The following is an 18089-nucleotide window of genomic DNA, read 5'->3' on the forward strand; positions in this document are numbered from 1 at the left end:
GGTTAACAATACTTCAGTGCAATGTGTCTTTTACTGGTACTACTGAACCAGTGACAGACATGTTCTCATACACCTTCCACCACCAGAGGAAAAATGGGGCAGCCAGAACGAACAGCTCCCCAAGGTGAAAAGAGTTTTGGATTGAGAATAAGGAGAACTGGTATGTAGTACCCGCTCTTCCACCATCTAATTTCACAGTTGTGGGCCACAGTAGTTCACTCGCCTACGAAATAAGAGGGTGGGCAAGAAAGATCTTGAAACTTCCTTGGATTTCTGACATGCTTCTGTCAATGCAATGAAATGAAGTATAAGCCTTTCTAAATTTGATTAGCAAGAGAAGCATAAATATATTGGCTGTGTATTAATGTGTAACAAATTATCCCAAAACTTAGTCGCCTAAAACAGCAATAAACATTTATTATGTTACACAGTTGAGACTTAGGAATTCAGGAGTGGCTTCATAGAGTAGTTCTGGCTCAGTCTTTCCGGAGGTTGCAGTCAAGATGTCAGCAAGGCTGCAGTTATCTGAAGGCTTGACTGGGGCTGGAGGATCTGCCTTCAAGGTGGTTTATTCACATGTCTAGCAAGGTAGTGCTGGTGGTTGGCAGAAGGTTCCCTGTCATGTGAAACACTCCAGAGGACTCCTTGAGTATCCTCCCAACATGGCAGCTGACTTCCTGCAGAACAAATGACCCAGGTGGGAGCAAGTAAAAAGCTTAAGTGTCTTTTATGACCTAGCCTGGTTACACAGGTCAACCCTGGTTCAGTGTGAGAGGCATGAATACCAGAAGGTAAGAACCATTGAGGGTCATCTTGGAGGCTGGTGATCACAACACATGAAGTCAGTAATAAAAGAAAAATGATATTTATTACATAAACTACTCAGAAAGTCATATTTAATCTTTTTTAAAAAGTCAGAAATGACAACATGACATAGCTATATATTTTATTTACCTTAATATTGTGAAGCCCCAATGCATTGAAGCAAATTGAAGATGATCACTGGTCAATGATCTACTACATCCACCTCTTCTTTTATTCTAACTTGGTGCTAGTGTCCTTGGGGGCATCTCTAAGTAAAAAGAGTAATAGCTAGTTCCTTTTCTCCCACCACACACACATTCACACACTTTGCTGGCAGCTGAATAGCAAGTAACTCAGAGAGGCCTGAGTGGTGAGGGGAAACGAACTCTGGCCAACACTTAAGACTGGAAAACTCACAATCAACCCATAACATCCTCCTTTTAAAAGATCACAGCACAATAGCTAACATGCATATCTACTGCTACCATACTATTAGATTTTCCATGACAGTTTTAATTTTTAAACTTTTGTCTCACTGTCCCGATGTAGGTCAAAGAATATAAATCTGATTGTCAGGCCTAAATTCAAATTGCTACACTACCATTAATTAAGTGACCCTGGACAAGTTGGGTAATCTTTTGGAAACTTGGGTTTCTTATCTAATGTGAATCCACTCCCATCATGTGGCCCAATGTTTGGTCTTGAAAATACGATTGCTGAATACGTATTTCTCCCACCTCCAGCTGTCCTTCACTGATCTACCCTTCTCCTCCTCCTCTAAACCTTGTGCTAGTCTGGAATTTGGCACTAAGTAATCTTAGAACTTTGTACAAATCACTTACCCCCAACGAACCAGTTTCCTCATTTGTAAAACAGTAATATAATTTTTGCCCTAAACACCTCACAGCTTTAATCTGAGGATTAGATTAAGAAAATGGGTGTAAAAGGCTTTGTGAACTGTAAAGTCCTGGTGGAGAAACTTTTTCAATTTTCTCCCCAAACTGCCAATATACGCAGAAGTCTGTTTCTGATTATAGAAGTAACACCTGCATTATACGCAATTTAGAAAACTCTTAAAAATGTATATCTAGTGGGGGCTAGCCCAGTGGTGTAGCAGTTAAGTGTGCGCGCTCCACTTCTGCAGCCCTGGGTTTGCAGGTTCGTATCCTGGGCGCGCCTCGACGGACCACTTGTCAAGCCATGCTGTGGTGGCGTCCCATATAAGGTGAAGGAAGATGGCACAGATGTTAGCCCAGGGCCAGTCTTCCTCAGCAAAAAGAGGAGGATTGGCAGATGTTATCTCAGGGCTGATCTTCTTCAACAGAAACAAAACAAAACAGAACTGTACATCTAGTAATTAAAATCATATGTATTTCCATAACTGAGGTAAAACATTGATAATCTATTGATATTCCAATCTTTTGTTACTGTAGACAAACTGTAAAAAAGCAAATAAAAATATTTTTCATATGGAAAATTTCAATTTTATATGGGAGCATTAGGACAGTATTATAAATTCTCACATAATCATTCCCAGATTCAAAAATTATTAATTTTATTTCTTCTAAACTCTGACCCTCATCCCCAATTATTTTAAAAGCAAATCCCCAGATATATCATTTCATCTGCAAATGTCAATGTGTATCTCCAAAAGAGAAGGATCTTTAAAAACATAATCACAATACTATCACATACACCAACTTAACAATAATTTCTTAATATCATCAATCCAGCCAGTGTTCAAATTTTCTCGGTAGTCTCATGGTTTTACACGTTTTCATAACCACATGTTTAACCTGATTCCATCTAGGTTAAGACTCTGGTCTCCCTCCTACCCTTCCCTTGTCGTTCCCCTCCCCCAAAGTCTCGCTGAACAGTGACTCGAGTTTCTTCCAGCCCCACCAGAGCTGGGAAGCATCGTTACGGTGCTGGAGAGTGCGGGCCGCAGAACCGAAGTCGCGCGTCCCCTGCGACCTCCGGAGGGAGCTCTTTTTCAGTCGCACCGAGGACAGTGTCCGCCGCCGCGATTGGCTGCGGGCACCGGAAGCGCTTGTGCGCCTGCAGCGCCGGCCAAGGATCGAGCCACGAGACGCGCCGAGGCCCGGCTGCTTGGGTTTCCGTCAGGACTGGAGTCCAGAGGCACGCGGACCGCGGCGGCGATGGAGAGGGGCGCGGGGGCCCGCACGGCCAGCGCGCTGTTCGCGGGGTTCCGGGCCCTGGGGCTCTTCAGCAACGACGTCCCGCACGTGGTGCGGTTCAGTGCGCTGAAACGCCGCTTCTACGTGGCGACCTGCGTGGGCAAGAGCTTCCACACCTATGATGTGAGTGACCGCTTCCCGGGAACCCGCGCTTGCCCCGGCCGGCTCTGTCCCGGGCCGTCCCGCTCTCCTCCCGCACCTAGCGAGGACTTCTCTTTTTGCCCTTTTCTTCCTTAACCGCATCCTGTCCAGTTTCGCCACTGCATCACAGCCACGTGCCGAGTAGCCCTTGCAGTCCACTTGGGGCGAGTTTCGGAGGCAGTCTGGGCGGGGGAAAGTACTAGAGAACGTTCCAGTTCTATGGCAATGTATTTGTTCAGTAGATATTTATTGAGGTTCCCTTGAAGAGGTAAATGTGATTAAGGCCAGTCCCTAGCTGCCGCCTTCTTACTGAGAAAGACATGCAAGCCATTTTATTGTGCAGTGGGTGACGCAAGCTGGGTTAGAAATTCAGACTAAAGTGCATTGGGAGAACTAGAGAGAGTAAGAGCAATTATGGTTTAGGGGCTGTCCACATTTGATAGCAGACTAATTTCCCTAAACTTTCCCTGAGCCTCTGTTTTTTACGCACGCTGAGGGTCTGGCGCGGTGCCACCTACTCTAAGCCTTGCCGCAATTTCTTTGCAGGGTATGTATCCTGTAGCACCCTGATGTAAACTAGGAAACTAAATCTCAGATTAAGTCGCTTGCCCAAGGCCTTCATGCTTGTTAGTGACGATTTTTCCCCTTTAGTATCTCATCGGTCATTGAAATTGTCTTTTGTTGCTGTTTACTTGTTTCTTTTGTGTTTTCCAAATGAACATACGCTCTGTGAAAGCATGGACCTGTTCTTGATGAGGACATGATAATAGTCAGTGTTAATTAAGCTCCTTTTCCGGAAACCGTTCTTTAAAAAAATTGTATTCCTTGAAAGATTGTAAAAATCAAATGAGTTAAATCAAATAAGTTATAGCAAGAAGAGCTGGCTGTGGAGAGCCAGTGGAGTTAGTGGAGGAGGAAAGTTAGGTGTGGTGCCCCGGGTGGAGAGCGATTGGGTTGGTAATGGAGAAAGAGTGGGTTAGAATGACATGATTCATCACCTGGGGTTATTTATTGTTACCATTCTGCACACTTCTTTCTTGCTCCCTAACTTTTGGTTTTGCTGGTAAAAGTTTCCTCCTGGAAATGTAACTTTACTTTTTTAATTTTCTTACTTAAAGAACTGTTGAAATCTTATTTTTGGCACAGTGTCTTTCTTGACACTGTGTATTACACACACACACACACACATTTTGCCTGTGCTCTACTTCCAAAGAAACCCTATAATTAGGAGAGAATAGTTGGTAAATTCTATAAAAATTTAACAATTTACTTATCTGTGCTTTGAAGTTTAGTCATAATAAAGATGATTTTTAAGGTCCCCTGTAGTTCTAACACTGGTGATGCGTTTTTAAATTTACTCTTAGAACATCGTAGCATGTAAATGCTTATTACCTGAGGGCTCTGTACACTGCTTAGCAAACCAATGTAGTGGGCTGTGACTTTTGAAACTGAAAATCACCTGGGAGTAAAAAAAAAAAAAGCACTAAGCTCAAGCCTCTAGTTTGATCTGCAAGTGCTCTGTCCCATGGCTACGACTATATTCCTGTGCCCAGTCAGACTTCCTACAGATTAGCTTTTTCTGTAAAGGACACTAGACAAGTTGTGGATAGGTGGTGGTGGTAGTGATAAAAGCTAACATTTATTGAGCATTTACTATATGACTGGTTCCATTCTAACTGTTTTACACAAATTTTACTCATTGACTCCTCATAATAATCCCATAAAGTAGGTACCTATTTTAATCTTTATTTTACAGATGATGAATTTGAAGCACAGGGAGGTTCAGTAACTTTCTCAAGGTCACAGAGCTGGATCAGTAACTATAGATTGGAGTCAGGAAAGTATGACCTGCAAGCCAGTCCTGCCCACTGTTTGTTTTTGTGTGAAGCACGGCTTATGAATGGTTTTAACATTTTTATTTATTTTTCATGTCTGTTTGTCTTTATTCTAAGATAACATCATTATCTCCGAGTAAAATTTGCACAGCAGTAGGATACAATATAATAAAATTTTGGCGTGGGATGGAGATATAGCTACTCCCATTTAAGAAATATAGGATATTTAATTGATCTCCAAGGGCCCTTTCAGTCTTAGCATTCTTGCATCTCTGGGGTTTGAATTCCTGGTTATCTGAGCTTTGCTTCTGAGATGGGCAGCTTTGACATTTTTAAGGTTGGGAAAAAAATCAAAAGAATAATATTTCATGGCACATGAAAGTTATATAAAAGTCAAATTTCTCTATCCATAAATGGAGTTTATTGGAATAACAGCCACACATGTTTGCTTGTGTATTATATGTGGCTGCTTTCATGGTACATTTGCAGCTGAGTAGTTGTAACAAAGACCACATAACCTGCAAAGCCCTAAAATATTTACTGTATGGCTCATTACAGAGAACATTTGCTTGTCCCTTCCATCACCTCTCCTGATGAAATAGTTGAAAATATAAGCTTTCCTAAAAATGAAAATTAGGGTCAGTAAGTGTCTTTTTTAGGAACGATAGCATAGCAAATTTATGTATGACTTAATTTTCAAGTGTTAGGTTATTATAATTGTTTTTGTTAAGGAAAATTTATTTAATCATTTTTTTCTTTTTTTAAACAGGTTCAGAAACTTAGTCTGGTCGCAGTAAGTAAGTATAAACTTTATCTTGAATTTATGCATGTTTAGTAACTTTTTAAATTTTGGCATAAATTTAAGATTTATAGAACATACAAGGAATTCAATGTGTTTTTCTGATAAACTTACATAGGAAAAAAAATAAAGTCCAGGAGAGGATCACGTGTTGCATTCAGTTGTCATATCTCTTTAGTCTTCTTTAATCCGAATAGTTCGTCAGACTTTCTTTGTATTTTACAACATTGACATTTTTGAAGAGTATAGGCTATTTCTTTTTTAGATGTCATTCAGTTTGACTTTTTCTGATATTTCCTCACGGTTAGGTTCAGGTTATGCACTGCGGTAGGAATAACAAAGAAGTGGTGCTGAATTCTCAGTGAATCATATCAGGAAACATATGCTATTGGTTAGTCCTGTTCCTGGAATTGATAACTTTGATTATTTGGTTAAGGTGACATCTGTCGGGGCCGGCCCCGTGGTGTGGCGGTTAAGTGCGCATGCTCCACTGCTGGCGCCCCAGGTTCGGATCCCAGGCGCGCACCGAGGCACCACTTGTCAAGCCATGCTGTGGCGGCATCTCGCATAAAGAGGAGGAAGATGGGCCCAGATGTTAGCCCAGGGCCAGTCTTCCTCAGCAAAAAGAGGAGGATTGGCATGGATGTTAGCTCAGGGCTGATCTTCCTCACACACACACAAAAAAACCAGTGACATCTGTCAGGAGGCTCCATTTTAAAGTTTTACCATTTGTAATTAGTAAGGATCTTGTGGTGAAATACACTGAGACTATGTAAATATGCTGTCTCTCTTCAGAATTTCACCTACTGCTTTTATCATTTAGTGATGAGTCTTGCCTGAATCAGTTATTAGTATGATGATTACCAAATAGTGATTTTCTGGTTCCAATATTCTACTGTAAGGAAGAGTTTTTCCTTTTCCCATGTTTTGATATTTTTTTCCAGTGGAAGGAATATTTATTTATTTGAAAACTGTGTAATAGAATAAGGGGCTTGCCAGGGCTGAAAGATTCTAGTTTCACTATCAAATGTCATCTTTAAGAAAAGCAGAGGAGAACTATAAGAAATCCAGTGTGTATGTTTGATAAACTTACATTTTTTTAAAAGATTACAGAAGGCAGAAGAAGGACACTATAACCTAAGTTGAATACAAAAGTGAATAATAAACTTATAAAAATAGTATTTTGGAAATGAAATCCCAAAATGAAATATGGAGCATGAAAAATACTTAAAACAATCTTTTATCTTCTAACCCTTCTGCCCCCAAAACAGGAAATAGAAAGAAAGGGCCAGGGTGACCATGATAGTGAGAGAGGAATCAAGAAATATCATATGAGAAATGGCTAGAGTTACCTTGGAGAAGACTGGGTGGAAACCATATTGTTAATTTTAAGGGGCAGCATGTAGAATATCATGGAGTTTTTTTGAGGTTCCTCCAAAGGGTAGAGTTTGGGTTCTAGGATTTGATTTACTTTTAAAATTTCCCTGGAGTTATTGGGGAACTTGATGTTCTTGAAGACATTCACATGAAGACTGGATGATTGTCTGCCAGAGTTTTGTGTATTAAGTGAGGATTTTTTCCAGATAACCTTGGAAAGCTTTTTAGGATTATGTTTTTATGTAGCCAGCCCTGGTGGTCTAGTTTGGTTGAAATTTCCCACTCTCACTGCCATGGCCCGGGTTGGTTTCCCTGTCACGGAACCACACCACCCGTCAGTCAGTTGTCATACTGTGGCAGCTGTGTATTGCTGTGATGTGAAAGCTATGCCACTGGTAAATCAAATACCAGCAGGGTCACCTATGGTGGACAGGTTTCAGCGGAGCTTCCAGACTAGATAGACTAGGAAGAAGGCCCTGGCCACCCACTTCCAAGAAAATCAGCCGTGAGAACCCTGTGAATAGCAGCGGAGCATTGTCTGATACAGCACTGGAAGGTGAGAGGATGGTGCAAAAAGACCGGGCAGGGTTCTCTGCTGTACACAGGGTTGCTAGGAGTCAGAATTGATTCCACGGCACCAACAACAATATTTTTGTGTCTGCAAATACTAGATATTTATTCTTTTAGGAAAGGTCAAGAAGATTTCATATTCTCAGTCTGATAGTTATTATTAGATGTCTAAAATAGCACTTAAAAAATTTTATACTCTGATTCTCAGCTTTCATGTAATACATATACACACACACCCACATATTTTTAAATTATAGCCATGAAAAAAGTTATACGTATACTTAAGGTTTCTATCTGTTCCAAAACCTTAAAATTTTTAATTTCTTTTATATTTCTTTTTTCCTAGGTAACTCTCTTCCACAGGATATCTGCTGTATGGCAGCTGATGGGAAGCTAGTCTTTGCTGCTTATGGAAATGTTTTCTCTGCATTTGCCCGAAATAAAGAGGTTTGTATCACGAAACTATTTTAAATTGTCTTTTGCAGTGAGTGAGTGATTGCCATGAGAGTGGAGGGAACTTTAATGTTGTCATTCTTCATCTGGGACATTCTGGACACGTACTTTTTTTGAAATACATATTCAGTTTTCTGGAGGAAAAGAAAATTGATTTTATCAAATTCTCAAAATTAGTTAAAACTAGTGCTTTAGTTCAGTTTTCTTTGCCAGGATGAATGTCAGAACTATTTGGGCAGCAGCTTAAAAATTTTCATTTCCAGTCGGATCCCATCTCTCGAGCTTTCTTCTTGTGTATTTGGTTGGGGTGGGATTTAGTTATGTGTATTTTGGAACTGCTTTCCTAGGAGATTCATATTTGCACACTGCTGTATGTGGATTGGGTTTTTCATTATAAACAACTTAGTCCGTAACTCCTTTTCTAAGAACCAAGTACATGTTTCCTATGTAGAGAAAGCTAGGTTCTCTGTTTTCGCCACTGCTAAGGAAGGATCTTTTCTTGTCTTAATCTACCAGTTGGTTTCTAAGTTTGTCCTGGGACAACTAGCTTGAGAAATGACCCGGCTCTAGTGGTCCAGAATGAAAGGAAAGTGGCAGTGGGGATGCCTGGATAGCTAAGTGAGGGAATCACTATTCTGGTTTGACTTGGACTGATGTTTTTTCCCAAAGTCCTCCATCATCACTACCTGTGGCAGAGGAAGGCAACTTACCTATTTGGATTTTCAGAGAGGCAGGAAAAATGTCTGTTTTTCTTGCAAAGTATTGTGCAGTTTGTAGTTTTTTCTGGAGGAAATAGAATAGGGGTGGGAAGACATCAGAGACTAACAGCTATGGGAAGCTGTTACTACCCCTGAGGCTAAAGGGACAAGGAGAAGACTAGTGTTACTGGATCCTGGTGAGAACTGAAACCGTGGAGAAGGGGCTGTAGTTATTGAGGGATGCAGCTACTCTGAGGATAAGAGTCTCTGTGACAAAACAGAAAGGTATAGGGACGAAATACCATATATCTCCCTCCCCCATCTCATCTGGAAGCCAGCTGGTGATGGAGTCTGTAGAGGTTCGCGTTCTAGAACATTCCACTTTTCTAGGATTCATGGTGTTGTGCTGGTTGGATTGGGTGAGGGACTGTGTATGCATGCCCCCACCTTAAGCTCTGTTGGGAGGTTGAGCCTCAGAGGTCTCGTTTCTGTGTTCCTAGTCCCTGCTTTATTTCCTTATTGCACTGGCTGGGGGAGCAGGTGAAAAATGCCTGATTCTATGCTACTTGTTAATCTAACCTCAGGTAATCAAAAGTTGGACTACATTTCTTAACATGAGCATCTTCAGCATTAGCATGTTTTTTGGTTAATATGAATAATATTATGTGATGAGTGAGTAATATGAAATTCTTTTAAACCTTGACTTATAGGTAGTACACACCTTTAAGGGTCATAAGGCAGACATCCATCTTTTGCAACCCTTTGGGGATCACATTATCTCTGTTGATACTGACAGCATTCTTATTATTTGGCACATATATTCAGAAGGTAAGAATTAACTAATTTATTGCTTTTTCTTGGGATAGTATGTGTGTAGCTAAAACTAAAAACCCGTGTAAACATACTTTTAGACCAGAAGTTTCACAGGTAAGCGGTAACATGTATAAGGAAAAAGTTTCTAGGTAAAAAAAATAGATAAGCAATTTTAGTCAGCTAGTTGAATTACATTATTTTATGTTATATATATTTTAGCTTATGTAACCTCGATTAACTCATTGTTCATTTCAGTATGTTTATTTATAGTAAAAATCCTAGAGATTGGCCTCTGAAGCGTTATTTCACGTTCTTGTTAAGTTAGTCACTTGTTTCTCTGTTTTATCTTTGCTCAAGTAGGGGGAACAGAATTCCAAAAGTAGTCTCTGTGTGGATGGATGTTAAAAGGCCTCTTATAAAGTTAGAGAATCTGATTCTCACAGTCCAGCAGGCTTTCTCTTGATGCTGACGCCCAGCTTTTTGTTACTGTTACAGCAGCACAGTGAACCACTGTCTTCGGGGAGCTGTTACCAGTGATTTTTAAGTAAAACTGCTAGTTACAAATAGAGGCAAGGGTCTTTTATTTTTTCCTCTCTTTGCTGAGGAAGACTGGCTCTGAGCCAACAACTATGCCAATCTTCCTCTATTTTTTGTACGTGGGATGCTGCCACAGCATGATGAGCAGTGCGTCCGTCCGTGCCTGGGATTCGAACCTGTGACCCCTGGGCCGCTGAAGCAGAGCACGCAAACTTAACCATTATGCCACTGGGCCAGCCCCTGTATCTTTTAAAATAGTGTTGAAAGTAAAGTTTGTATAATTTTAATCTGTATCTATACTTCTTAAACTGGGATACACATACCTCTGGGATAAACATATCCAGCAGTGTGCTGGATAGTATGTGAAACTAAAGATTAAATGAAGTATACCTTCTTTGGTACTTGTATTTATTGGAAGATTTAGTGAAAAATTGTTTTAATCATTCATGAACTGTGGAGTAGAAAACCAAATTCACACATAGGAATTTTAAACGTATGTAAAGATTTCAAAAATTGTTTTGATCTTGTCTGAAGTGACTACTGGCTGTGCCATTCCCCACTCCATGGGGTTATAAGTTCTTTTCCTCTCCTCCCTTAGAGGTTCTTCTGTGGAAGTGTGTGAGAAGCATTGTTCTTAGTTTCACCAGATATTTGGCTCTTCACTCCCTGGAAGAGCTTAGTGCAAGCACTTCGCTTGGAACATTCACTCGGCCTCTTGATCAAATAAAAATATTAAGGCCAATCCCAGGCGTCATGTTTTTCTTAATCCTTATTTTTCTTTCCCGTAAACCAATTTGGCTTACGGGAAAGAAAATTTGTAATAGTATTGATTACAATATTGGTTACTTACAAAAGTAAAAGTTTTAATAGTATTGATATTAGAAAAATTGGTGAGTAAAATTTTTAATAGTATTGATATTAGAACTTGTAGAAAAATTTTAACAGTCTAAATTACATTTACAAGTTGTCACTTAACACATTTGTTTAATTTCTCAAGGGATGTTTATAGGTTATTATATAAAAGGTCTGATTTATATTACTATATAAATGTTTGATATGGTAGACTTACTTTACATGATAAGTATATGAGTATATGAAAAATATTTTAAACCATTTTATAAAGAATAATTACATGTTATTTGTAACTTTCACTTTTGTAGAAGAATACCTGCAGTTGACTTTTGATAAATCGGTATTTAAAATTTCCGCAATTTTGCATCCGAGTACCTACTTGAATAAAATACTTCTTGGCAGTGAACAAGGAAGCCTACAGTTATGGAATGTAAAATCCAAGTAAGCATTTTATTCAGAAAATATCATAGGTGGTTCCTACCTTATCTTCATCTACTACTACTTCATCATCTACTACTCCCTAATGCATACTTAAACTCTCAGTTCTCCCTACCTTTATATGTTTACTTGGAGGACTTTCAATAAATACACCTATTGTTGGAGTTACTCATGGCATCACGTATGTGAACACTGGCATGTGGTCCTGGCACATGGTAGGCAGTTTCAAAAATGTCCATTGACAAGTATATACTAATGGCCCTAGTCACTGTAAAGAATCCATATAGCCATAGAGAAGGCTCTAGTAAAGTAACATAAGATCAAAAAATAATTAGTTATGAGATTATCACTGGGCAGCTTCTAGTTTTTGATAAACTAAGAAGGTAAGAGAAGGCAGAGCAAATCAGTGTTAATTTAGTGCTAGCATTTAGAAGTGGTTTTCAGGGTAAAAGTGCTTCAGTCAGAAACATGATAGTCATCTGCTATAATATTATTAGTATAGCTGGAGGGCTAGATAAATGATTTTGAATACTTCTACCTATTATTTGAACATTTATCCATAGAAAAAGTGGCAGCTAAGGCTTCTAACATTTACAAAGCAAACAAAAATATTTGACCATTCAAACTGTCCCTTTCAAAGCCGTTACAAAATCAAAATAGAAAATAAGATTATCAGTGGTTTAATGTTTATCCTGGTTCTTAGTTTTAAATCAGTGTTTCCATTCAATTTAACAGATACCATTTTATATATATCAGTTTATCAAATATCACTGCCTACTCTGTGCTGGGCTCAGGATAATGGCTGAGATATCGTCTCTGCCCCTAAGGTTAACTCGTTAGACGTTTACACTCTTTATTGTACAGTAACTATCCCTTGAATATTCACTGAGTGAACTAATCTGTGCCTACTTACAGAATTTAATACGTGATTTAATACTTTATTGATTATCATAATAACAATTTCAGATATCTCTGTTTGCTCCCTGGACTTATTTATCATTCCTGGCTTGATTTGGAAATTTAGAGCAGCATCACTATTGTCATATAACAGTTATAACATATGAGTAGTATTGTATTAATAATATATTCCCTTTTATGATGTGTTTGTAGAAATACATTGCAGTGAAAAATGAGATCCGCCTATATTCTAAGATTGTTTTTTATTGTAGTCTATAATATAAAATGGTTTTTACTCATGTATTTATTTTTTCTCTATTTAGTTTCTTAAAGAGGTGGCATAACATAGTAATGAGCAGCTTGGGGTTTGGAATTTGGGCTCTATCAATTATTAGCCCTGTGAGCTTAGCTTAATTATTTCACATAATTAAGTTTTTTAGTTTCTTTACCTGTAAAATAGTGATAGTATCTGCGTCATGCGATTGTTTTGAGTATTAAATAAGTTAATATATGTAATTAGAATAGTGTGGGGCAGAGTAAGAACTTAACAAATATCACCTGTTATTATTTCACTTTTTAATATGCAGTTGAGTTTGTTTTCCTCCCACAGACACACAAAAAAAGACTTTGAACTATTTTTCTTCTTGTAGTAAACTTCTATATACATTTCCAGGATGGAAAGTTGGAGTGACAGCTCTTCAGCAGGTTAGTATTTTTGTTAAGTCAAAGAGGAAATGAAGTTAGTAGTAGGATCTTTCAGTTTCTGGGGTTAACCATATTTTTAGACATAAAGACAAAATAATACGTAGACTAGGTTATCTTTATAAATATTACCCTAAGATACAGTGTTTTGGAAATGCAGTTGAAAACAAATAGTAATGCCTTTGCCTGTAAACATCTGTGGAAGCCCTATTGTCTGGAATTAGGCTCTAAACCTGTGGTTGCTGTGGAACCGTATTTACTAATATTTTGCAAGCATGTTGTCCAGTGCCTTGTACAGAGTAGAGATGAATTATTCAGTGAAGCAAGGGAGATTATAGCACGTACAGAGAGATTTGTTAGGATTTTGAGATTTGTAGCTTGAAACAATTGGGGCCCAGATCCTAATATTTCATTAAATGCTGCTTTCTTCCAGAAGTAACTGCTTTTTGTTTTTATGAGTCCACAAAACATGTATGAATGAATGAATATATGTCTGCAGAGAATCTTACACGGATATTGGACACATATACAGCCAGTGTGCCTTGTCTTTATGCATATCCATTGCTTATACCTGCCCAATTTATATCCATTCCTTCCTTTCTCACTGCACTACCATCAACCTTGCTTTGCTTTTGCCTACCCAGAAGACCCAAAGGTATCAGATGATTAGGTCCCTTGAGGGCAAGGGATCATACTTGTTTTAGTATCCCCAGCTTCTACACAGGGTCTCATGTACAGTAGTTATTTGATAGCAAATTGATAAAATGTTTAGCTTAATTCCATTCTGTAGTGGTATTGGACATTGATCTTCTGTGCTAAGAGAAACTTATTATTGAGTCTGCATGTAAGACCATTGTATAAAATGAAGATTATAATCATAGAATATTAGAGCTAGAACAGACTAATTGTAAAACTTCTTTGCATTTTAACATGTTTTATAGGTTTTTCCTGTTTTCCTTGGGTAAACAATTCTTTACTTCCTTTGTAGTTGGCCTTTTGTGTTGCCCTGCACATGGCAAGCCTTTTATGTGTTTTTTCTAAGAGTTGTCTCTTTTTTTTGTTTCCATCCAGTCAATGATCTGTAGTGATTTCACACATCACCTTTCTTTTTTGTTATGGTTGTTTTCTTACCAAGGCAGCCATGTTTTGGGGGTGGGGAGGTAATAGTGACTACCAGATTTGAATCTGGGAAGTAACTTGAAAATATCATTCCTAAATACTTCCATGCTAAATAACAATTGAAGAATGCTAGACTGGTAATACTTACTATTTTTTGCCACCTTCAGGAAGATATTCCACTATTTCTTTTGATAACACATAAGTAATGATGCATATCATCAGGATTATTAAAGCTATTTTGATTAAGAAAATAAAAAGTTGAGTAATTTAATTTTTAGGCACCAGCTGTGGATGTTGTTGCTGTTGGTCTCATGTCGGGTCAGGTTATCATTCACAACATTAAGTTTGATGAAACATTAATGAAGTTTCGTCAAGACTGGGGACCTATTACTTCTATTTCATTTCGCACAGGTAACTTTTAACTTATTTATTGATAAGAGTTAAGAACACTTAGAATGCATTACTTTGAAGGTCATAGAAATTTTCTTAATAGATGTTTTCTTGTAATTTAATCTAGTAAAAATGAAGGAAATACTGGGTATAAAGAGCCAAAGGAATATGGATAGATTATTGGTGTACAATCTTTTCTAACTTTATATTTATGGATTAAAAGGGTGGAAAGAAGACTTGTTAAGTTTAGTTGTCTTGTGGTACATGTTTTTCTTAATGTATCTTATTTTATTAACAGATGGTCATCCAATAATGGCAGCTGGCAGTCCATGTGGCCATATTGGACTCTGGGATCTAGAAGACAAAAAATTAATCAATCAAATGAGAAATGCACATTCTACAGCAATTGCCGGACTGACATTTCTCCATAGAGAGCCACTTCTTGTCACAAATGGCGCTGACAATGCTCTCAGGGTATTATGATTATTGTTATCATTTTCCTGGCTTATCCGACCTACCCTTTGGGTTCTTATAAGCCTGCTTTAATGTATCAGCCTTGAACTTAGAAGTTGAAAGGAATATGAGATGAAATATTGGTGTAGATGAAACAAAAAGCACAGCAGGTTACATGATTGCAACGAAGTGAGAAAGAGTTAGAGCTTCTCTCTCTCCCAGCCTCCACTCCAGCGTCAGCGGCCTGGGGAGAATATGCAGTGCCGGTTGATTTGCGGAGAAGGTGATTTGACTGCTTGCAGGTGACTTAACGCAATGTGGAAGAAGCTTACCTTTTTATTTCTTGGCAGATATGGATATTTGATGGTCCCACAGGTGAAGGCCGGCTTTTGAGATTCAGAATGGGACATAGTGCTCCTCTTACCACAATCAGATATTATGGACAAAATGGACAGCAAATTCTTAGCGCAAGTGAGTTTCTGCTTTGTACTAGTTTATTCCAGTAAGTCGTAAGAACAGGGTGCTTAATATTTATTAGGTTTGGTATTTACACATTTTTAGATTCAAATGTCCCTTTGAGTGACTTGGAAACCTGGGTAAAATGAGGCGATTCTTTTTGAATAATTCAGGAAGCACTGTAGATGATATTATCTTCACTTGGAGTGTCATTCTGTTTACTAATCCTCAGAGACGTAATGGTCAGATTCTGAAAATGTGACCCTTGCCTATTCTAATAATCTGTTGAAAATTATTAGTACCTCATTTTATCCTTTGTTCTTGCCAAATGGCGTTCTGTGCACAGTTAATATTTATAATGAAGTTGTTGCGATCTGGCGCTCCTTTTTAAAAAAGTACCCCAAACTGTAAGTTCAAGCTTTTTATAGAATCTAATTTTATAAGATCTGTGATTCAGTTGGTCCTTTGTTTTGATGAAGCTTGATTAGGAATTTTCCGTATATATCAACAGGTCAAGATGGAACTCTTCAGTCATTTTCCACGATACATGAAAAATTTAACAAGAGCTTGGGACACGGTAGGTCACTTGCAGGATGGAAAAAAAGCTAGTGATCACAACAACATTTCAAGATTCTGTGAGACAACTAGAGGAGGTTTCATTGATAAATTTTCTCTTTTCTTGAATGAAATAAAAAAAAATAAAAAAAGAGTAGTAGTAAGATTCCCAATATCAACGTTGCTATAGAAGTGGTTGAAGTGCTGCTATAGGGTTATTGAAAAGAGTTAGACATCTTGAGTGGTAAAAACATACTGCTGCCACCCAAAAGACACTGATTGTCTAACTTGAGCCATCTGTAGAGTGCAGAAGTTTAAAGATGGAAGGGACTTAGAGAAAACATCAAACTAAGCAGTGTCCCATCTTTTTGCAAAAAGGGTTCTAACTTTACTCTCTCTCCTTTCCCATGGTTTCCAGCATTTGAAAGATTTTTTTTTTTTTTTGTGAGGAAGATCAGCCCTTAGCTAACATCCATACCAGTCCTCCTCTTTTTGCTAAGGAAGACTGGCCCTGAGCTAACAGCTGTGCCGATCTTCCTCCACTTTATATGGGATGCCACCTCAGCATGGCCTGACAAGCCGTGCGTTGGTGTGCGCCCAGGATCCGAACCCAGGCCGCCAGCAGCGGAGCGTGCACACCTAACCGCTAGCCATGGGGCCGACCGCGAAAGATTTTTTTATTAAACAAAAATGTTTTTCAGTTTTATTCATAATTACTCTTCTTTTTAAGCTAATATCCTGGCTACTCATGCATATATCTGCCTCCACATGAATTTCAAGATCATTTTTAAATCAATATCCAAAATAATTCCTCTTGGAACTAAATTGGAGAGATTTGATATCTTTAAGAATCTTCACATCTAGGAATATGCTATATCCTCATTCAAGTTGTCTTTTATGTTCCTCAGTGAAGTTTTCTTTAGTTTTCCTCCTGTTGGTCCTACATATTTAAGATCATTCATTGGTGTATTAAACATTTTAATATAATTTGCTAATATTTTTTACTAATATTATGAATGTGATCTTTGTTCATTATATTGCTAACTGCTATATTATTATGCAGATAATAGTATTGCAGTTAGAATATAATGCAATATTATATATTATAATGATATTAAATATTGCTGCATTGGGGGGTTACTCACTGATTTGTGTGTATAAGTGTGTGTTGGTCTGTATCTGGTCCAAGGAAATTATTATTCTAATAATTATTTGGTGGTTTTTCTTGATTGACATGACTATATGACCATGATATCATCTGCAAACAGTGATATTTTTACTTTCTTTTTTCAGTTATTTTTATCTTGTAGTTTATTTTCTCATCTAATTACGTAGGCTAAACATCACAGACAACTAAATAATAGTGGTAATAACATCATCTTTATTTTGCTCCTAACTTATACAAGAGTATCTCAAACTTTATAGTTTGTGACAATGAATAGTTTTTCTTTTATGTACGTTTTTTATTAAGAAGGATTCATAGCTATGTTCCCTTCTCCCCCAACCCCAGGATTAATAAATAAAAAGAGAGTCAAACGTAAAGGACTTCAGAATACCATGTCAGTGCGACTTTCACCCATCACAAAGTTTGCAGCTGGTAAGTAACTTCATAATTGTGTTTCAAGAAGTTCTGCCTTGTCATTTATTTCCTGCTATGTATTTATTTCCTCCATTTTAATAAATGTTTTTGCAAATATTAATACGCATCCAGAAAGTAACCCAAAGTGCACGCTCATCTTATGTGAAGACTAAAAATGAGTTATTTATAATTTGAACTTATCTATTAATTTCAGGCTTAGCTCTTCTCTATAAGAGCTATTAATAAACAATATTTGATATTTCATTTTGTAGCCCTTTTTATTCTATCATATGCTTGGTATAGTAATAGACTAATGTAAAAAGGAAAGAACTGAGAATCTACAGCTCTGACTAATTTAATAAAGATCTAAATACACTGAAGTCTTAGTATACTGTGTCATTTGAGCAGTGCTTCATTCAAAGT

At 37.9% G+C, this 18089-nt stretch overlaps 1 protein-coding gene across 1 annotated transcript in view; it reads left to right on the plus strand.

Moving 5' to 3' along the window:
* Positions 1-2878: 2878 nt before the first annotated feature.
* The window catches only part of WDR36 (WD repeat domain 36), a 41196-nt gene continuing 25985 nt past the window's right edge, over positions 2879-18089 (plus strand). The window contains exons 1-11 of the mRNA XM_058538370.1: positions 2879-3125; positions 5748-5775; positions 8071-8171; positions 9586-9703; positions 11386-11518; positions 13063-13117; positions 14512-14644; positions 14922-15097; positions 15427-15547; positions 16044-16109; positions 17598-17684. Of these exons, the coding sequence (XP_058394353.1) occupies positions 2964-3125; positions 5748-5775; positions 8071-8171; positions 9586-9703; positions 11386-11518; positions 13063-13117; positions 14512-14644; positions 14922-15097; positions 15427-15547; positions 16044-16109; positions 17598-17684 (1180 nt within the window). The 5' untranslated portion in view covers positions 2879-2963. The remainder of the gene's footprint in view (positions 3126-5747; positions 5776-8070; positions 8172-9585; positions 9704-11385; positions 11519-13062; positions 13118-14511; positions 14645-14921; positions 15098-15426; positions 15548-16043; positions 16110-17597; positions 17685-18089) is intronic.

The sequence above is a fragment of the Diceros bicornis genome, chromosome 1, assembly GCF_020826845.1.
Source record: "Diceros bicornis minor isolate mBicDic1 chromosome 1, mDicBic1.mat.cur, whole genome shotgun sequence".
NCBI classification, from domain to species: domain Eukaryota; kingdom Metazoa; phylum Chordata; class Mammalia; order Perissodactyla; family Rhinocerotidae; genus Diceros; species Diceros bicornis.